At 42.1% G+C, this 23,249-nt stretch overlaps 1 protein-coding gene across 2 annotated transcripts in view; it reads left to right on the top strand.

Annotated features, from left to right (window-relative positions):
- The first annotated feature begins 2,979 nt into the window (after nt 1-2,979).
- Nucleotides 2,980-23,249, top strand: part of LOC125884972 (neural cell adhesion molecule 2-like) — a 521,830-nt gene continuing 501,560 nt past the window's right edge. For both annotated transcript variants that reach the window (XM_049570309.1, XM_049570308.1), the window contains exon 1: nt 2,980-3,185. In XM_049570309.1, coding sequence (XP_049426266.1) covers nt 3,134-3,185 — 52 coding nt within the window. In that variant the 5' untranslated portion in view covers nt 2,980-3,133. The remainder of the gene's footprint in view (nt 3,186-23,249) is intronic.

The following is a 23,249-nucleotide window of genomic DNA, read 5'->3' as shown; positions in this document are numbered from 1 at the left end:
TTAAAAAATGACATTATGACACAAATGCTTAAATTTTGGCAAAACTTGGAGGGAAGTTGCTCTTCAGCACTGTCTTCCAGTGAGAACATTATACTGATGAGTGCTGTAATTAAAGGTCAAAATCTCAAAGATTGATTGTACACTGTGAACCTGATTACAATCCAACTATTATTCATTAAATAAACTGTTTGGATGAGGGTGCTGTGATTAAAGGCCAGATTTTGACCTCCAATGGTAAGCTCACCTCACAGCCCTCCAGTTTACTGCTAGGGGCTGACACAGACCCTCAGTTGTACTATGAATAGAACAGCCTGCGCATTTGCATGACTTTGACCCAACGTTCAATGTAGAAAGCATGTCTGAGCCTTAATTGATCATTATTTTATCCTGAGCTGTGAAGTAGCCTACTTTGTAAAGTCAGTTTCAACATGAGTGTTATGAGTGAATCCTCGATCATTCGTCTGGCATTTAATAGTAATGATGTTTCAGATTTTAGTGCAATGATGGTTTGCAAAATTGTGATGAATTGGTTGCTACCAGTAGCCACAGCCGTTGATGCGACGCCGCTGGTCCAGTGAGTGATGGAGCGGATACAACATGTACTGACGGAGTTTTATGCATCTGGCCCCAGGATGTAGCATTTAGAAATTGACATTGGTGCTGACTGACAAACCGGCTAGCTCAGAGATCTTTATTTTCCCTCTTTGGTGACACTTTTATGAATGCAACCTGCCCACACGTGAAGCCAAAAAGCTACCCTTGTGGGGAAATTTTAGGGATGACAATTGTGCTAATGATCATATCTCACAAATGCACACTTCCTCTTAACACTATCCCCGCCATTGCCAAGATTTTCCGTCATAATGACAGAATGCTTCCCCGCCATTGACGAGATATTCCGGTAATCCGTGTTTTCACTGTTATAAGATAGGGGGCGCTGTTATACATCTTGTGAATTAGAACAACACTGCTGAACAAAACAAACAAAGAGGAAGATCCACTAGAAATCTGTTTACAGAAAGGTTGCAACTTAAATGCCGGTGCTAACGGAAAAGTTTACAGTTGCACAAGCCGTGGAGATATTGCTGGACTCAGACTCTGACAATTCCTGTTTTGATCAACATTCTGAGTCTGATTTGGACGATGAAGCAAACGAGTTTGGTGGCACGAAACGGGATCTCCATGACGGTGACAGTGACACACGGACAAGACGACCACAGTAGAATGGGAGACAACAGCGTTGACACAAATGAATTTTCATTATCTTACTATGTCTTACTATCTTATCTTACTATATAATGACGAAAACTCTGTCTGTGTGTGTGTGTCTGTTCCGTGTTTTTCTCCTCACTGACTTGGTCAATCCATGTGAAATTTGGCACAGTGGTAGAGGGTCATGGGAGGATGCCAATGAAGCAATATTACATCAGTTGGCCAAAGGGGGGCGCTATAGCAACCGAGTGAAATTGCAAACTTTGCATGGGCATATCTCATGCCCTGTATGTCTTAGAGACCTGAAACTTTGCACAGAGAAGCCTCTCCTCATGAGGAACACATTTGCCTCAAGAACCCATAACTTCCGGTTCTGTAGATTTTCCGCCATTTTGAATTTTTTGAAAAACACTTCAAATGGATCTCTTCCTAGGAAGTTTGAGCGATCTAATTTTTGGTATGACTAAGTCATGGTATGGTTTGCTGTACATAATCATAGAAACTGTCAGTGTGTCATTCTGTCTGTCCCATGTTTTTCTACTCACTGACATGGTCAATCTATGTTTCAATCAATCAATCAATCAATCAATCAATCAATTTTATTTATAAAGCCCAATATCACAAATCACAATTTGCCTCACAGGGCTTTACAGCATACGACATCCCTCTGTCCTTAAGACCCTCACAGCGGATAAGGAAAAACTCCCCAAAAAACCCCTTTAACGGGGAAAAAAACGGTAGTTTCCCATGTGAACTACCAGTGTGCCCCACTTTTAAGTCAATACAACATATAGACACTTTAACTATCTGCCTTTCAATGTGCCACCTCAACTACTAATGTACAGTTTTAGCCCACTAACTATCCCACTATTGGCAATGGGATTACTGTACTTTCAATAAAGCAATCGTACTATCAAATTCGCAAACACTCTGTCTGAATACATTGCTCTTCTTAATGGGTTCAGTTGACTATTCAATCTGCAATTTCCTATGACCTGTATCCCAAACACACACCATGTGAAACTGTATATGGGCAACTGTGCACTCAGTGGGTATGGACCAGTTACAAGTATTTTCAAACAAATACTTACAAATTAAGCAAAAAACAAATTAGTCTGTGGGTCTTGAAAGATTAGGGAATATGATCAAAATGCTGGCGGTGGCTGGCAACTTGTGTTAAACATGTGGTGGTCGTCAGGCTGAGATGAGCAGTTACCACAAATTTGTTCAAGGTGAATCCAAAATTGCAACGTTTTTGCGAGCAAATCTCTTATGAAAAAGCTAAAAGAAGTTATGGATAAGATAATGTGTCTTGCATGAGGCCCATTGAGCTGAGGGGAAAGTTGACCCCACAGTATCTGCAGTATTCACATGGGGGAGACATTTGTCCTTCCTTTGCATGTTTGCCTGGACTTCAGAGTTAAATAGACACTGCTATTCCAAAGTGGAAATATATGTGGTGGATTCCAGGGGCCCAAAGCTGGAAGGGATCCACCGGAATTCTTAGCTACATCCCTGCTGATTTGCACCCATATTTCTAGAAGTATTTTCCTCGAGACCCTCTCCTCACAACTTCACAACATGTTTTGAATCCTCCAAATAAAGTCCTGAAAGACATAAACATGTTTGGTTTGATTTGCCTCCTTCTTGACTGCTTCTCATCAACAGCTTCCAGCAGTGATGTTGGAGAGAAGTGATGCTGGAGGGGGGGTCCTCCTCAGCGCAGAGGCAGAAGCGCGGTGAACGAGCGGCGAGCGGGAGCGCGCGTATAGGAAGGAAGGGAAGGAAAGGAGCTGAGGCAGATCAGTCGCCAGCGGAGCCCAAGACGGCGGATGAACGGAGCCGAGCGTGTGTGTCGCCCTTGTCGTTTTTTACAGCAGCTGAAAGCAGCAGCGTCCGGCAGCCCGTAACCTGCCCGAAAATGATGCTCAAACTCGTCCATCTCCTCGGGGTGCTCGTCTGCGGCAGCCAAGGTAGGGACAGCGTGCGTGAGTGTGTGAAACACCTCGAGCTTGGTGACTTTGTGGACAAGTTGAGTGTATTTGCCATCGTGATCTGCAGCAGGCAGAGAGGCAGAGGGATTGAGAGAGAGGGGTGGATTGTTTAACTGGACGTTATTTTGTAGTTGGAGCACGTCTTGCAGGGGCCAGAATGCTTTCTTACTGAAAAGAGGGATTATGATGGGGTCCTTTTTTTAGGGTGGGCGAGCTGTTGAGATATACACTCTGTTCTCCCCGGACACAAACTGTTATCTCCATCATTTGGCACGGCTTACCCTCGTTGTTGAGTTCTTTTTTAATCTTTAAGAGCAGCCTTTGGGGCGCTGCGTTGTTTTGGTGTATGGATTATTTGCAAAGCTTTAAGCGTAAAAATCAATCATGTCCCCCAACTTCAACTGGAGAATTTAAACCCCATAATGTGAATCATATGTGTTGGGACCACCGCCTTTCTTGCTTCACACTCAAGTCCACTCTGTGTTGCTACACTGTGTGATTTTACTGTATATTCCACGGTCTGCATCTCGTGCGCAGGCTGTGCATGATAACACCGGGCCCGTGACGCGGACACACAGTCTGAAATGCCTCGGAAAGTTTGGAAATATGAGCCGCATTAGTGACAGCAGAGTGACACTTCACCGTTAATTGGGTTTCATGCGTGCTGCGCACCTGATCCGGAGGGGCGATGCTTGTCTCAGCGCGCGCCCGCGCGTGTGTGTGTGTGTGTGTGTGTGAGTTGCACACGCAGAGGGGGAATAAAGATGTAACCTGTGAGTGAGTGCTAAAAAGCACTGATTGAAAGCAGTCGCTTCTGGTCCTCCTTTTCTTTCTCTTGTAGATATAACTGTGTCCTGGTCAGTGAGGCGCGTCGCTGTGTCACCGCGGGCTGAGCCCCGGCGTGCACTGCGAAAAATACCCAACTCCTGTAGCTTCAGATTTCCCAGTAATCCATTTCTTGAAGCGAAAAAAAGATTTGCTTGCAGGATGAGATTATTTTATCTCCTTCTTTGCCAATGCACATGCATTTAAGGTTTCTGTTTCTGTTGCAACAAGTTAATTTGCATCGGTTATCTGCCCCTCTCCACCCCCTGGCGAAATTCCCCCACTTGTTAAAAGAAAACAAAAGATCTCAAGAGTAAAAAAAAATAAAAATAAAAATAAATAAATAAAAGCATGAGTTTTTAGATGGACATTTTTTGCAGTGTGGCCACACTGGGTTCCTGGCGCACAACGGCAGGTGGGGGTAGAGCGCTGCAAAGTGGTGCCAAGAGTGAAGCCAGTGGTCGTTAAAGCGTGTTGCAGCTCAGGCTGCTTGTGCTGAAGTCCTCCAGGGCAGTGGGTGTCAAAGTGGGAGTTAGGGAGCACTCTTGGGGCGATTCACAGGGTCCCCAAGCAAACATACAGAATCATAGATACATTTTTAGTATAGTTAAGAATGCTGCACACAACCTGTGTTTGAGGAGCTGTAAAAATGACAATGAATTTTAATGGCAGGTCCCTGTGACGCCATGAATGTATAATGTTAACACCCCTACTGAGGAAAGTTGCGATTTAAACTGTAAATCAGTTGCCACCTTGCAATGTGGAGATTCCTGGGATCATTCCTTGTTTAATATGTGTTTGTTTTGTGGCATGAAAACAGCAACAAACCCTCAATATGAAGATTTAAACTTAGCATATGGAGTACGACGCCTCAGGCCACAGAAGCACAGAGTTTGACTACCCTTAATATTACACAGAGCTATTGGCAGTTCATGTTTCCACCGTTTCAATCGATGCGACTGCCAGAAACTGCTCTTATGATGGAGAGAAGGATGAGGAAGATGATACATACAGAGCGTCAGTGACTCGTGTTTTCATTTATTATTACATTTAATCCCTCTGAGGTAAAACAAAGAGACTATACAGTTCTTAAGCCTTAACTGGAATATTCATTGCTTTGTTACTTTCCCTTTGTTGCAGTGGAATTACATCACCCTACCAACCAATTTACATTCGTATCATGCTTTTCATGATAGCAGAGTCCACACAAATTGACCCATTAGACAATGCAGAGAACCTGCTGTAATGTGAATAACAAGGGGAGCTCTGAGATGAAGGGTTTGTGCTGGAGTCTGAGAAGGATGTTCAGTTCTCAGTGTCTTTTATCACTGTTGGGGCCTTGGAGCAGACACGAACAATCAGTACAAGGACTAGAACCAGGAAGAGTTTTCACTGGCTTTTGGTAGTTCTTGACAACAGGTTGATTTCCTGACAGGACTCAGCGAGGTGTCCACACTAACTCTGCAGATATCCTTTACTCTACCCCCCCCCCGGCTCCTGAAGGAAAACATTTGCTTTTGAAGTCCCAGCTCACCGTCTCCCCTGCATTGAGTATGCATCCTTGAAGGTTTATGTATTTGGCTTTTACAGATGCTTAGTACAATGAATTATATGCTTGCTTGGGCTCACCCGGGACTCGCCGATGTGATGTTAAGTGGCGTAATTAAGATATTTCGCTGTATCTCTGGGGGGAAATGTCAGTGGCTCAGGGTTTAAAAGATTTATGCCCCTGCGCTTAAGTGTCTCTCATCGCACCCTGAGCCTGGGCTTAAGCATGCATTCAGGGTTTGCTTCCATCCTGTAGCTCTGGTGTTATGCACATGCTGACATGAGCAAGCAGAAATGCATTGGCACACATGCACGCTGCACTCAATCACACGAAATGAATCACCGGGTGAATATTTATAAGGGTAGTGCAGATTTTTCCGTTTTTAGGAATTCACATCTTGCAGGCAGCATTTTTTTTCTGAAATCTGTGCCCTTAAAGTTTCAGCTCATATCTCTTGCCACGCTGATAACTTGACACTGCAACAATGCTGCACACAGTTCTTCACACCATCCAACAGCAGTCACAAACTCCTATTAAAGACATGCAAAGCTGTTCACAAAAGAAATGGCCTGTGTCGTAGTCCTGCAAGGTAAAATTGATTGCATTATTTGATTAATAGACTAGGACAGAGAGCATACATACAGAGAGCCAGTGTATATATGAAAATGGAATCGCCCCCTCGAGGCAGCCGCATATGAGAAATCAATTTAAGGAACGACTAGAGTCAGCAGGCCTCTGAATTGTACAAAGGGCAATCTCGGTGTTATGGATATGCTATTTATTTGCCTGCAAGCTTTTGATTTCTCGTGTGTGCCCTTTAGCTCTCGATCCACAGAGTTCAAGCCTTAGTGTTGAATTTGTACACTGTGTATGAGACAGGAAGAGAGTGTTGTATTCTCAACACCTGGCTGTATGAGTAAAGCACTGCCAAGCGTCTGTGCTGCAGGGTTGTTGTCATCTCGCTGAGAATAAAATGGCAGAAAAAGGCCGAAAGGAAATGAGCAGTCGTTTTGAGATACGACATTGCCATATTTTTTTTAACTCCTACCTACATATGTTCCAGTCTATTTCAAAACGGTTTCTATTTCCAAACTCCAAAGACTGTTGGACTATTAAATTATTAAAGAGTAGGCTGTGTGACTAAAACTTTGACCAAATGCCTGGTTTCAGCAGTTCCAGGAAATTCATGTATATTCCTCTTAAATAACCTAACCGTCTGTGCATGACTATTGATGGATTACCAAATTACCGGACCAGAGCCTCTGTTCGAAGTGAATGTAAACATTTCTTTAACTTAATTTTAAATACTTTTTTTAGTCTCCAAAGGGAAATTCAATATTTTCACTCTGTTGTCATATACATATACACACAGGACTGAAATACACTCACATGAACAAACAGGACCTATACATGCATTAAATGGAGTGATGTCAGAGGGGGCTGCCCATGGACAGGCGCCCTGAGTGGTTTGCGGGTTCAGTGCCTTGCTCAAGGGCACCTTGGCTTGTTGGAAAGTCAACAACTACAAAGTAATGCAAAACGACCACAAAAAAACAACACAAAGAGACGAGGCAAAAACGACCATGAAGGGATTCAAAACGACCACAAGGAGACACAGAAGGACCACAAAGAGACTTGAAAAGACCACAGTAGACAAAATCACCACAAAATGACACAAAGGAGACACAAAATGATTACAGAGATACAAAGGACTACAAAAAGATAAAATGACAAGAGACACAAATAGCTTTCAAAAGTACGCAAATGATTTAAAAAAGGGACCAAACGACTAAAAAGAGGAGAAAAAAAAGACAAATACGATGGCAACGACGAGACAAAAAAAGACTTCAAAGAGACACATAATGACTACAAAGAGATTCAGAAAGCAGACAAAGAGACACAAAACAACTGCAAAGATACAAAACAACTACAAAGAGACTCAAAACACCTTCAAAGAGACACAAAATGACTACAGAAAACAAATACAGAGACAAAATGACTAGAAAGAGACACAAAAGCAGGCAGACACACAAAACAACTTCAAAGAGACGCAAAACGACTACAGAAAACAAATACAGAGACAAAATGACTAGAAAGAGACACAAAAGCAGGCAGACACACAAAACAACTTCAAAGAGACGCAAAACGACTACAAAGAGACAGAATTGACTACAGAGATCAAAAAACAACTACAGAGAGACACAAAATGACTACAAAGAGACACAAAAGCAGACAGAGACGCAAAAAGACCACAAAATGACTACAAAGAGACACAAAAGCAGACAGAGACACAAAAAGACCACAAAGTGACACAAAATGACTACAAAGAGACGCAAAACAACTACAAAGAGACACAAAACAACTACAAAGAGACAGAAATGACTACAGAGAGCCCCTAAAAGTAGACAAAGAGACAAAACAACTACAAAGAGACTCAAAATGCCAACAGAGACACAAAATGACTGTAGAGAGACACAAAACAACTACAGAGAGACACAAAAGATTTCAAAGAGAAACAAAATGACTACAGAGAGACAAAAAAGGACTACAGAGAGATACAAAATGACTACACAGAGACTCAAAAAGCCAGCAAAGAGACACAAAATGACTACAGAGAGGCATTGAACAACTACAAAGCGACATGGTTGAGCCCAGGGGCCTATTGTAATCCGTCGGTGGACACAGCTACTTGATGTGGAAGTTTAGAGGTGAGCCACAGTGCAGTACCTTAAAAGAAATAAACTGCCTTGCTCGAGGGTGGCTTGGAAGGCTCTGTGTGTACAAGCTACACCGTCATCAGCTCTCAGCGCAGTTAACAGGATTAGTATCAGGGATTAAGAGAACTGTGCTGCAAATATATTCATACTTATTTAAAGATGTATTGTTTTTGAAATGACACATTTTGGGCTTTTGAGTAACTAAGGCAGTGCTGTAGCAGAGGTACTGAAGAGAGATGACACTTCCAACAAAAAGGCTCCAGTTGGTGAACACTTGGCATTTGGTTTTGAAAAACCTTCAGTTATTTTGTGCTGCATAGAGCAAAAACAGCAGCATGTTCAATAATGCCCTCTGCCAACCTCGGTCTATTTTCACTCAAATTACCCATTATTATCATGGAAGTGACTAATGTTCTCCTCAGGGAGTCTCTCCCAACCAGAAGCCAAGAAAATGTAGATACACTAAGCAGTCGGGGTCCTCTGGTAGGAAGAGTTTGGCGTCGCTCATTATATTCTATATTCTGAATCCCAGAAAGGGGAAATTGGGCAGGATAGAGCGAGCAGAGAGAGGATTTATACAGAGGGAGGAAGAGATTATATTTAAAAATTCATTCAATTCAAGTGAATCTGATTGCATCTAGTTAAATTGCATTGCTAGAGATTGAATCAAACTCTATGGAGTCGCACTGTGCCAAAATTAATAAAATGTAATTGAATCCTGTCGAGATGGAATCAAATTAGGCCAGAGTGACGTGATTGGAGGAGGCAGCTGCTGTGTGTGCTCCTTTGGCTTTGTCTACTGTTTTACATCAGTCTGGTGCTAGCCAAGCAGGAGACCCTTTGGCTCCTGCTTATATGTGCCCCTGCCAGTCTAAATGCCAATCTAACTAGCAGGCTAATAGGCAGAGCCAGGATGCCAGGGTGACAACAGAATCAGTGGGCACACTGGCTGACTGACAGATGGATGGAGGGGAAGTGGTTGCATCATGGTCGTCCTGTCCCCAGCACTTTATTTCTGCAGTTTATGCATGGCATGTTCACACACACACACACACACACACACACACATAGTCACACACCTCAAAGTCTGCTGCTCCGTGCTCTCATGGGACACAGTTCTGTTGGTCTGGGGCTTACTTTTGGGTTTGGGCACTGGCAGGCATGATTAAATGAAGAACAGAGGGATCAGGGAAATGGCAGGAGAGATTCAGAACCACTCCAGTTTGGGCTGACCCACTTAGACCGCATTATTATCTACACTGAATGAAGCTGTGGGGTTTACTTTACAGCTGGCTGACGTAAATCATATGCGAAATATGAATTGTAGAAGACGTTTTGTATGACATAATGCATACATAAACTAAATTAAGTGGTAGCAGACTGTCTGTTGGTTTGGTTAGTTCTCAGAAAACACAGTGACATAGTGTTGGTGATGTCACCCATAATCTGACAGGATATTTTGCATATTAATCTCCAGCCTTTTAGAGGTTATAATATCATTTTTCTCAGTAACAATAATTTTGAAACTTGATATTGATTTTTGTGTTGAAGTCGGTAGGGTGAAAGGTGTTTTCAGATGTGTTAAATGAACCGTGATGTGTGTAAACTTGCATGAACACAGGCATGATATTGATTTCTATACTTTGAGTTTGACTGACACTGACATCTTGATTGTGAGAGTCTGCTGAAAAACCGAGACAACCATGAGTGAGGTTATGGAAAAAACATATGAAGCTGCTATACACAGTATCTTCAGATTAGGGCTGGGCGGTATGGGCTGTAAATATTATCGCAATTTTTTTAGGCTCTATTGCGATACCCAATATATATCTCAGTATTTTTAAATCTCCTCTAACCAACTGGAGACTACCAAATACTAAACTCCCAAATAAACTACAGGTAAAATAAAGTTATATAAAGTAGCTACTGTTATATAATAAAGTTAAATCAGTATAATATAAGTAGTATGAGTATAATCGATATATCACTGACCTCTACTTCAAATGTACATTTGGGCCTGTCATGATAATTGTCACTTTCTGGATTGGCAGTATGTTGGCTATTAAGGAAAGACTTCCTATATCTATTCCTATATGTTAAATATTTCAGTGCAGGTTTTATTAACAGAGCCCGAGAACCCATTTTATTTATTGTTCTGGCTTATATATATTGTTTACATTACAATTCCAGTGTCTGAATATTGTTAAGAAATAAGCGTTGCACTTAAAAACAAAGTACTTGCCTTTTAATGCTGTTGTATTATCACTATATCAGTGGCATAAAAAGGTCTCAAAATGACAATAATATTGTTTATGGCGATTATTTGGGTCCATGTCATTGGTCCGACAGCCCATTGGTCTGACATCCCATTAGTCCGACCGTCAGCGGTGCTGAACGGCTCCCGGTGGACGTATTTCTGCCTTGATGGTGCGCCGCGACGGCTCTGGGTCAGCTGGGAAAGGTTGGAGGCAGAGCAGGCTCATGGCTTATGTGTTTGTCACTTTCTTTTTCATTTTAACCCACACCATGATCTTTTCCTGACCCTAACCCTAACCAAGTGGTTTTTGTGCCTAAACCTAACCAGACCTTAACCACAGGGCATCATGATGATTTCGGAAGAACAGGACTTCGGAACCATGGGTTTAATATGGTCGGACCAATGGGCAGGTCCCGATTATTTCTGGAACAAATTATCATCCAAGAAAACTAATTGTCATGACAGGCTTATGTACATTAATTCTGTTCTGATGTAAATTAATTATTGTTCAAGTTGCTTGTAAGAACTCTGAAATTAACATTCCCTTGCTGTTTATAGTTCTCATTTATTTACCTATTTGATTGTGTTAATTCTTTGGTAAAAGCGGCTGCTTTGGCTCATGTGGTGTGGCCTAAAAACACTCACTTTATTATCCTATGTAAATTTTTACTAGCTTTTAAAAACAGCATGCATACCAATCTTTCAAATTGGTTAACCATGTCACAGACATATGTCAGTGTTTGAAATGTAGCATTCAGACATCTTTTGGCTCAACATAATCTTTAATGCTTTTTAACTATGTCAGAATAATGATTATTCTGGAGGTAGCTCCTGTGAAGTGAACATTGCACCTCACATAACACATTGCCTTGATGTGGCGAGTTTTTGACACATACTGTATCTTACAATTTCCCATTTTTCAATCACTACAACTCAGTTTGGAAAAAACTCGCCCTGGTGCACCTGTTAGGTGTTAACTGGAAGTTAAATCAGCAATGTTAATGGTGACACGACATACTCCTCTTGCATACAATGACTTTACTGTCATGTCAGACTTTCAATAATTCCTCTTGTACCTTCTGCACCATGTCTTTACATTTGCCTGTAATTCCAAATTCTAAAACACCATTGTGTCCTCACTTCAAATGGGCTTTAATGTGCCAAAACTTGGGTACAGCCTTTTAAGAATATATCAGAAGTTGCTTGAAAGTAAAGGAAAGATAAGAACTTTGCTGAAACTGGATGGATAAATTGATATAGGGAGCCATTGGTACAGACACTCTTTACTGTAAGAGGCTGAACAGCTGAGAAATAATAAAACCTTTTTATGAGTCATCGTTAAAAGGACTTTCTCATGGAAGCGGACTGCAGCAGTAGTGGAGGGGTACCAATGCACCGACAGATGAAATTTGGATTCAGAAGGCAGTGAGACGGACACAGATGGGTGACAGGAAGGGGTGGCTGGATGACAGATTAACAGACAGGTGAATGTGCTCACATTGAGACACAGATAATGAAGAGGAGCCTTCTATTGACAGCCAAAGAACAATATTTCCCAACTTCCTCCTGCTGGATGTGGGCCTGGCGTCGATGGAGCATTAGTTAGTGCTCACCCACACAGGCTGCCGAATGTCTGCATGGTCCATCACAGTGATTGAGAAAGGAACTAATGCTAATTGTAGCCGTGCTGGCTAGCAGACACTAATGAGAGAGTGGTTCAGGCTTTTGGACTACCTATCAATGTGATGAGATCAGCTGGGGAGTGGCCTTTTATGGACCAATCTTAAATGTGCTTGGGAGCTTGAGTGAAAACCTTATGTGGTGAAAAAGCATTTTAGTGTGAGGATAAAGCCTTGGATTCCTAAAGTTTGTTGGCCTGGGTATTGAGCCTCAGTACTTATGCTGTACTGAAGAAAATATGCCTGTGTCACCAAGTCTCAAAACTGTCATTGGAAGTTTTGCATCAATTTAATTTATAAATCAAACTGTAGCCAATTTCAGACAAGTTTATTCAGGCAAAGCTTTTGTACAGCTGCTTGTGTTTATACAGTGTTCAAGATTTGGTTATTAAAAAGGTCCCACCACATGGTCCCTTTAGCGGCTGTTCTTGGAACCCAGTGACTAGAATAAATGTTGGCAGTCTATGTTTCTGCAAACCACTGATACATAACACTTGTACATTGTTATGTTGCAGAAACTTTGCGTTTCTTTATGTTTCAACAGTGCTGTGGTTAACGTGTGGTTAGGTGTATAAGCACAAAAAATACTTGGTTATGGTTATTAAAAGATCATGTTTTGGCTAGAAATCCCTGCTTTTGGTAGCACTGTCATCTCTGGACATACAGCAATATCCCAGTAAAAAACAGCCACTTTTTGTGCCACTATCATGGCAGAAAACACAGCAATATCTCGGGAAAAACAGCCATATAAAGTGGCACTATTGCAACAGGAAATGCAGCAACGTGTTGGTAGAAAAAACAGCTGCTTTAGGTGCCACTATCCACAGCGGAAACACAGTGACGGGTCACTAAAAACACCCAGATTTGGTGCCTAAAAAGCCGCTGGAAACATGGCAATGACTTACTAAAAAACAACTGGTTGGTCTCAAACAGTAGTCTGCAGCTTGGCAGGCATCTTGCCAAGTTGACACACCATGTACCATCAACTTCACTTCCCAGTTACAGTCAGCTAAATACCACATTACTATAGGAATGCTGATATGACACATATGAAACAGAAATGTGGCGTATCTGTGGTTTACACAAATGTACAATGCTAACATTTTCTTCTGGTGCTGGAGCTTTTGATTGTGTTGCACAATCTTCCTGAATAGATGGCGTTTGTATTACTGCTAAGTGCTATCTTTAAGGATTTCTCCACCATGTTGAGCTAAAAGTTGAGATGAAGGGCTCTAGTTTCGCAGACCGGGCGCAGCGGAGGCACAGCGCACCTACGCTTCGCCAACTGGGTGTGGCCAGGCGGATTTTGTAAGTTTGGCACACCGTGCGCCTGGCGCAGCTACTCCTCTTTCCCACCTCCGTCCCTCCTACGGGGCAAGTCGGAAAGAGGGAGGAGAGAAGGCGTGGAGTGGGTTTTACACACATCACACCAATCAAATGAGCCCCTCTCCTCGCCCTTAAATGTGCCGCGCGAAAGAGAAAGCAGCAGCGTCAGACAGCCAAACTTCTCCCAGGAGGAAACTGATGTTTTGGTCTGGGAGGTCCAAGCTCGCAGTGTCCGAATATACGGAACTGCGAGCTTGGACCTCCACGGGCTGATGATGCAAAGGTAGCCTGGGAGGAGGTCACCACAATTGTAAATCAATGTTGCGTTTCTCTCGTGCGCGCGCGCTCTCTCTTTCTCTCTCGCAGTCTCACTCTGTTTCTTTTCTTTTGGCTTTTCTAAGATGACAGATGCTGAATATATACTCCCTATCTGATGCTGTGGCTGTTTGTGGTTGGCTGAGAGGGATGTGAACTCACTAGTGTGCAGCTGTGTAAATCAAATCAGGTTGGGTTTCCATTACATGTGCCAAACGTGCCAAACGGTGCCAATCCCCTTTGATCTGACATCAGATGTGACGGGACAGTCGATATAGAGATACATTTATGTGCTGATTGCAGATAGTTGCATTGATTAGTGTTTTTTAGGCTATTTATTGCATCGTTAATGTGCCTGATATTCTGGAAACCTGCCTGTGAGGTTTTTGGTGACGTGTGTGCACTGTCCGCCGGTCAGCCAAACTTCGGCTTACACCGGCTGCGCTCCCCCTGCGCTGACAGTAGACCTGGTTTCAGCTGGCGAGCTTTTAGTGCACCTTCGGCGAAGCCTTTTGGCATAAACTGTCACTGCGCCCAGCTGGATCTGTCGACACCTCCCCCTGGTGCGCCACCACACTCATCTCAGTGCACCTCTGTCTGCCAAACTACCAAACTGAGCGTGCCTCGGGTTGCGCTGCTCGAAACTAGCTCTGCGCGGGGTTCAACACCCTGCGCTGTGCCGGGGAACTAGAGTTTATTCTTCACTTTCAAAATAGCAGCTGACAAAACAGTCTGACCACATCGTCTATTTAGTAGCTGTTTTGGAGCTTTAGGTCATATCACAAGATCTCTGTGAACTGCTGGATGTTTTCCAGTTGTCATAGGATGAGGCATGTGGATGTTCAGATTTACTCTTTTCCTTTTTTAGCAGTTTAAGGACATCTTGTCCATACTGTCTCCTAAACTGAGACTGAGGATTGTAGGATTTTTCTCAAGCCTCAGAAGAATATTTGATCCATGATGTTTGTTTCTAGCCTTTTTTTCCAAGCATCTTTACTTTATTTTTTAAATGGAGGTGACAGGAAATGAGTTAAGAGAAGAAGGATGAAAAAGGTCTCTGGCTGCACTCAAACTGTAGACGTTATGATTACATGGTCAGCATCTTATACCCCAAGGCCACCCTATAAACCTGTTTAAAGCTTAGATAATAACATCAGCAGCATCAATAGAGCTCTACAATCAAGTGATGGGGAAAAATGAAACTGAAAACCATACTGTAGTAGTTAACTAAACGTTGTGAACTGGCCCAGTTGGCTGGCCTCAGCTGCTTTGTATTCTTTCCTCTGCTGGCCTTGCAGTCTGAGTTTTCCTTTGGGCTTTACAGTATTAAATTATCCTGTGCTGTATTGTGTTGTATTGTATCTATCATATTTCCTTGTATCCATTCATCCATCCATCCATCCATTCAGACAGTAGGCCCTTGGCTTGTCATTCCTGCTGGTTAATTAAGCCAAATTGTGATTGATGGACTCTCAAGTGAATAGCTATGTGGTCCCGTTGCTGACCCGCCTGAGGAGATCAACGCAGCTGCCAATCACACCTCACAATGGTCTCCTAAAGAGTGGCTGGCACATCGTCTGCAATGTGGAGGCCATATCCTTTCGTAACCCCCTCCCACTGGTGCTTCCCGGCATTAAAGATGGCTTCAAGTTGTGCCGTGTCCTTGTGGGATTGGTTCTGCTAGGAAATGATGCAGAGACCATCTTGAAAAGGGATCCATCTTCTCAGATTTCTTGCCTGGTGGCCAATATCCTTGTTTATGGGAGGCAGTACTTGATGAGGAATAGATGAGAGAGAGTGAGTGATAGATGAGAGAGAAAGACGCGGAGGGTAGGGGGAGGGGGACAGACACTTGAGACGTGGTCGCAGCGCAGCAGAATAGCTTGCAGTGAGGCCAAACAGTCTGCTCTCCTGATTGCCTCTCCATGCCAGGCAATCTTCAAAAGGAATCTCCTAATGCAATGTGGGCCAGCTTATTTTTGTTTCTATCTCTTCTCGTTTGACTCCCCTCTTCCACTTTTTTCCCCCCTTTCATTTCCTTCCTCTTTTCATGTGCTCGCTCTGTTCTGTGGTCCTCCCACACTAGTCTCATCACCAGCATCTGTAGGGGGGAGATATCCTGCTTTCCCCGACGTGGGAAGCTTTTCAAGCAGCACCCATGCTTAATGTTATTTGCTCGGGAAGCTAATGTTTGCTGTTCTGCTGCTCAATATAGTTATTAACACCTATGGATTTTATGTTACTTGACTCTCTTCTTCGTCAGGAATTCTCTAGTAAAGCTGTTTCAGGGTTGTTCTGTCAAGCGTGTTATTATCTCTCAAAGTAATAATGATCGTCTTGCAAGCACTCATAAGGCGCACCAGGCAAACTGTAGGCGTGTTTTTAATTACTTTGTATATCTGCACAACTTCCCATCATTCCTCGCTGGCTTACTCCCAGTGTGGGCACCGTGGGATTGTTGTGTTCCCGCCCACCTTTCGTAGAGTTCCCAAGGACGCGAGCCTCCATGGGAATACACAAAGGATTTCTCAATAATTAAAGAACCTGTCTTATCTTTACTTAGATCAGATTTTTACTGACGCGCTGGCACTTCAGGTGAAATAACTTTTCTTCATGTGTCAGTCCCAGTCCTTTTTTCGCCTTTGAAATCAGACGGCCCCACACGAGGGACTTGGCTGAAGATATTTTTGGATAGACTTCACTGTCCTACCTACTAAAACTTGTTTTTCTCCTGCTGTTGGAGCACTGAAAAGCTGATCACAATGTTCCCGCATATGAACTGTTGTCTGTCACCAACTGGACCGCGTTCATGTCTGGTTTTTTTTGTTTTTTTTAAAGGTGCAACAACATAAAGAGTGACGCTGGAAGAAGTAAACAAGGACGATTTTTAGGGACATTGCCAGTGTTGGCCATGCTTCCATGTGAATGTATATGCTTCAGGGCTTGGGTCTTAAGAGAGGCTTGTGATCTCATGTGTTCACACGTTATGCCTTTGTAGCCGGCAGGTTCTTGCTGATAGAGCCTGATTGTCATCGGCGCTAAAGAGACCAAAACACAGTCTCCAGGAGATTGTTAAAGTGTAGGGTTGGGTATTGCTTTTTTTCTGATATGTGTGCCAAAATGAATGGTGCTGGTGTGTAAATGGTGCCTGAACAGACACTTTTAAAAGAATAAAGCACAAAACTATGGTCAAAGACAATAAGGAATGGCTTTTTTAATTGCAAAAGCAAATTTGAACATCAAATTAAGCAAGATATTAACTCTTAACAGTTTGAAATATAGCTACTCTGCCCTGTTGATATAGGTGCAAGCCTCTCTTTGTGTGCAGCAAGCAAAAGAGCAAAGCCTTGTTTATGAAATGATAAAGTATGTATATTTTAAAGGACTAATTTCCCTGACCTTTAAAAGGAAGTCTATACTTAGTCTATTAGTAAGAAAACACTTAGAAAAAAGTCAAAATTGAGCACAGTTTAATCTATATGGGGAAACATTGTCACATTTTTCAATAACCAAATTGTATTTTAAATGCAGCTAAAATGTGTTGCACTTTGCAGGGTGCATTATGAACATTGCACATTATCCTACATGACAACAATTCAGTAAACAAAAGTTAACAAGTAGCATCTATTGCAAACAATATTCTTTAGGAAAAACAAAAAGTACTTCTTTAGGGAAACATGCTTGATTAGTACAAAGGCATTTTCATTGGCTTTAAGCCAATGATTGGTCCAGCCCCTTAGTTCAAGGTCCACACAGTTCAAAATATTTAGAGTCATACTTGAGTTTGGCGATGTCGTTAAGCTAGTTTGCTGTCTCTGTAAAGTAGCTGTCTGTTAGTCACTTAATCTACAGTAGGAAACAGCACTTTAAAATAAAAGCTCTGTGCCAGAAATTCACTATACAGTACCTAAAAATAAAGTGTGTTTTTTACAAACTTGGCCCGTTTAAGAGTCACTTGCGTTCCATTCAGAATGGACCCATGACCCACTTTTGGACCATGATTAGGGATGGGTATCATTAAGATTTTAACGGTACTACTACTCTTAACGGTACTGCTTATCGATCCAGTATTTTAATGGTACTCATATCGATACTTTTTAAGGAAGAAAAAAAGAAATTAAGATCATAAATTGCTTTATTTTCTCAATTGTCATTATGTAACAAAATAGTTTTTTAACAAAACATTTTACTTTTTACAACTTGAAATGTAAATTACATAAAATAATAGTGTTGTCACGGTACCAAAATTGGGACCCACGGTACGATACCAGTGAAAGTATCATGGTTCTGAGTAGTATCACGATACCACAGCAAAAATGAGGCAGATGTGCCTTTTGTCATTTATAAAAAGATAAATCACTTTTCTATAATACATCAATGATATTTCAATGGAATAAATTACTTATTGACTTATTCATACTTCAAAAACAGCATCAATAAGTGATTAACATAGGGGGGATTGAAATAAAATAAATACATAAAATAAAAATCAACCAGCCCCCCTCCTCCCCTGACAAGTTAAGAACAGTCCCTTCATAAGTAAAGAACAGTCCCTAAAGTGCGGTGAGGTTTGTGGACCGTTACCTGCCACAAAGACAGAAATGTGAACGGCTCGTTTCTCCTCTGACACGTCACATACCTGGGTGCTGCCACGGCTGCTGTCCAGGTACTACTGGGCAGTCATGACACCAAGAAGAGGAAAATACTGGACCTGGAGCCAGGTTTCTCTGTTGCCGGTAAGCCGTTATCTTGCGCCGTGGAGCACTATGGCCGCCGTATTTGACAGGAATACGTATCCCTGTCTGTGTCTGTGACCCCCGTTCAACCCACAACCAACAGGATTCTGCTGCTGGTTGAAATCTGTACTCGCACAGCGTGCTCCTGAATGATTTCTTTTACTTGCACAAAACTAGCTTTAGTTGCAAATGCAGTAAAATGCTCGCACTGTAGAGCTCTGTGGAAAACAAATCACTGTAGCATATATAAACAAATCTAGCCTACAAGTAAAAATATTAGGTATTCTAGGTATTTTATATGGTGATGTAACATTAATCACTATGGATACAAAGACCAGGGGGGGGAAATCCCACGCACCCAGCCCAGGCTATAATTATGGTTATATTCATGTATTTAGAAGTATCTGAAAAATACACAAATAAAATCCCAAATCTGAAACCCTGTTTAGTAAATAGGATCGCAAAATAGCTAATGGTTATTAACTCCACGTGTTGGCTGCTAGCATAATGTTACAAACCTGGACTGGATGTAGATGAACTAGCTGTGCTAGGGCAGTCAAACACTGTACATCTTTCTGTCTGAATATGATGCACTTTCGCAAGGTGTTCTGACAAATTACTAGTGTTGCCGCCCTTTCACGCAAAACATTTGTCACATTTGTGACAACACGCTGTGTCTGCATCAACTCTTGTAATGTAAAGCCACACTTTTGACCGTTTGGCTCTCTCCGCCATCGTTATCTATCTACAGGTAGGCTACGAGCTTGAGTTGGTGTATGCGCTGTCTTGTGTGCGTGTGTGTGTGTGTGTGTGTCTGTCACTGGAACAACAGCCCCGCCCCCCTGCTCTCCACTCACACACAGCAGGCAGCCAGGGTGAGCGACACAGATCTGTTGTCTTCAGGGAGAATAGCGAAAATTATGATACAATGACGGATAATTGACGGAGTTGGTGAGATAAATGTGCAAGATAACCTTTATCTTGTTAAAAAAAAAAAAAAAAAAGCACCGATAGCAGAACTGTTAAGGTCAGAGCTTATCAATAGGGATGTCCCGATCCAGCTTTTTCCACCTCCGATCCGATACCGATATTACAGCCTTGAGTTTTGGCCGATACCGATACAGATCCGATCCGATCCAATCCGATCCAAGGGCGTATTATACATATTCACTTATTTTGTTGTCAGTTATGTTAGAAAAGGTTTGATCAAGCAATATTACTCTAACAAGAAAAACTACTTAATCGAGTTAGTTAGAAAGATCCACAACAGTTGGTATGAGAAACTGACCTGTTTATTGTTAACAGGGTTAAATAAACAAACTTTAAACTTGAACATTAACATTAAATAAAAAATATAGCTGGTTTGCTTTGGCCCCTTAATAAATAGAAAATAAATCAACACAAGAAATCTTCTAAATGGTCGGAAAAGCTGGATCAGATTCCGTGAAAAACTGGATCGGAGTTCTTGGATCGGCATTTTTCCATGCAGTCCGATCCGATGCACATTTTTTGCGAATATCGGCGGCCGATAATGATCCGAATATCGGATCGGGACATCCCTACTTATCAATACTGTGGTCTTGAAGAATGTAGCCCCGGGGCTCGTTCAATACCGGGGTTCGGTGCCCATCCCTAACCATGACCCACCAGTTGGCAACCACTGCTCTAGACAATACGACCGGCGTAGGTGGAGTCGTCCCCAAACCCAACTTGGATCGTTTGTATCGTATCATGCCTAACCCAAGTAGATCATAAAATATTGGGTATGGAATTAATCTGCAGATACTCCAGTTCAAAATGAGACCAAACTTTTCTATGGATGTCAGTTTTTGAGCCACAAGGAAGGCCAAAATGTGACCTGCAACAGTGTGGCCTCTTTTTTTAGCCTAGCTGACTGTCAGGAATGCCTTTTGTTGTATGCTTATGCTTTTGTGGAGGACTTGCAGCCCCTGCCTGTTGTTTCAGAGGAGTGAGAAGTTTGTGGTCAATGACAATATAAAACAGTCAATAAAACAGTATTTCTGGTGCTGAATAGTAAGGGTGGCAATGTTTGATTGACTACGTGCACATCCTGAGGCTCAATACCAGAAAGTATGGATGGAAGCAGAATATCTCCTCAGGTAAAGACATTTGGTTTTTTCCAATAAATGTTGACTTTTGGACTTTACAGTACTCCAGAGTTCTTGGAACTTGGATCACACAAGTCGAAAACAATCAAATGCTGAAATCTAATTCTACAAAAAGTATAATACCAATACTGTGCAGGAATACCAGGTTTGAACAGCTTAACAGATATGCAAAGAATTTTGAAGCTACGAACTATTCAGTATATATGATCTGATCAAAAACTCAAATTGGTAGCTTATCTATTTTTCTTTTAGTGCTAGATTCTTTGGCATATTTGTGTTACACTTATACTTACACAATTTGGAGGACTGATTGTGAAGTTGTTTTGTTCAGTGTCGGCAACCCATAAAACTCTACCAGCACTATCTTGTTAGCTTGAAATTCCTGTTGTTGTGGTTATACTTCAACAGCAATTTCAGGACTTTGTAACAGAACCAGATTAGATTTCTCAGAGCACGCTGTATTGTAGGAACAGAGTGTATTCCAGCTAGCTAAAGCCCGTATATTGCTCCGAGAACCAAGATTACTTTTATTTCACGCTGCTTTTCATCCATCCTGCACACTCTGGAGCAGGCGACCAAAGAAATGATAGATCGTCTCGGCACTTGAGGCGAAAGCCGAAGCCGTGGACGTGGAGAAACATTGCAATGCAGCTCCTCAGTCAATAAGCAACAAGAAGCTTTGCTGGAAGCTGCAAGGGGGGAATGCAGTACTGGCTGTGGCAGCTCTCTCCCCAAGGAGGCGGCCTGAGCCACAAATTAATAGAGCACTCCCACATGATCGGGGAGTTTCATTTGGAACCGTCACGGTACATAAAGCCCCACAGAAATGAGGAGTTCACTGAGGTCCCCCTCCACTTCCCCAAGAGTCCCCAAATAACCTGTGTGATTGTAACAGCCCAATGCTCCCCCACCTTTGCACCTCCCTCATTGAAACTCCAGGGCAAGGCTTTGCCCATGCTCATCCTGGTTCAATTACCACAACTCATTGTCTCCTTTTTATCCTTTCAAAGTGTGTCATGCATCCTGTTGCCCCTTTGGTTTGCATCCATGACACAATATAAGTGACGTGACGTAATATTATCCAAGTTTAAGTTCCACAAAAGAGAAAGCTTTAAATGGTAATGATTTAAAATGAAAAACATGTTTTAATTTAATCTCGCTGATTTGCTGGCCTACAAATTTTGAAGCGCATCTCAACGTTCCTACATTTTTTCTTCCCTCTTCCTCATAAAAAAAAACTTGCACTCATTTGACGACAGCGTGAAATTCTTAGTGACAAACGTGGAGAGTGGTGCGCCCCTGAGGCCCGCTTTACTCTTATCATTATCCTTGCAATGCCTGAGATTAGACACAGCAACCAACTCTCTCACAGCAGCGCGCCTCAGAGCAAGGATTAACACAATGACTAATCACTCAACTCACTGGACACAAAAACATACAGTACTGATTCATATTTTGTCACAAAGTCTACTTAATAAGAAACTGGCGTAGAATATTTGCTTGTGGCATCACATCGTATACAAATATATATTTAGAGAGAATAACCCAATCATCTTTTTGTCTCAGTTAAACAATTTGCACAATAGTGGTTTTAGAAAATATTCAAATTGGAGTATTTAAGGTTTTTTTTTTTTTAATGCCATACATGTTTCAGGGTCTTTAGAAGCCATTTTACAGATGTGTAATCATTATGGAAATCAGTACAAGGTTGAAATCAGTTCATGTGAATATTCTGTATGTGTGATACACTGGTAGCAGTCTTCATTTCAGAATCAAATGTTATTATATAGTTGTGATATTTAGCTAGCAGCGTGGCTCTATGGATGACACCAATTTGCCTCCAGACTGAACTATATAAACTGTAAAATGGATTGCCATGAAATTTGGTACGGACTTTTGTGTTTAGAGTCCACCCTCACAGAGCTGCTGGTATGGCTGTTGACTCTTACACTGACTCCTAACTGGACGCAGTGCTAACAAGCAAACAAGTGAACATTTGGTTGTTTAAGTGCTGTATATCTGGACACCTTTTTCGCTCTCGATCTGCCAGTTGCTCACTCACTGTATGTTAGGAAGAAGTTTTGGGCCTTGATCACACTGAAACGTGGCGCTCCAGGTGTGGCTGCATCAAAAACCCCTTGCAAAGGGCATCAGGGAAAACGTTTTGGCTGCTAAACAACGACAACATGAGATATGAATTCCCCCTCCCCTCTCACGGTCTCTGTCTAACTTGCTAGTCAGCCTATTAATCAGCAAATTAAAAGGCCTTGTAGTTACCAGAGAGATTCATTTGGCTGCTCAGGTAACTTTGCTAATACCACTTGAGTTAACCTGTTGTCCCACTGTTAGTGCCACATCTACCTGCATTAAAACAGTAGTAAAGCCTGCCTCTTGCTTGATTTGATTGGCTGTTTGGGTCGAGTGCGACATTGCAGGCTGTTCTTGCAAATTTTTGGTATGTTTTCCTACGAAAAGCAATGCAGACAAATTCATATGTAGATCACATGACC

This window comes from Epinephelus fuscoguttatus, linkage group LG24 (genome assembly GCF_011397635.1).
Source record: "Epinephelus fuscoguttatus linkage group LG24, E.fuscoguttatus.final_Chr_v1".
NCBI lineage: Eukaryota > Metazoa > Chordata > Actinopteri > Perciformes > Serranidae > Epinephelus > Epinephelus fuscoguttatus.
Note: the sequence above shows the minus strand (reverse complement) of the source record. Positions and strands in the feature narration are given on the sequence as shown.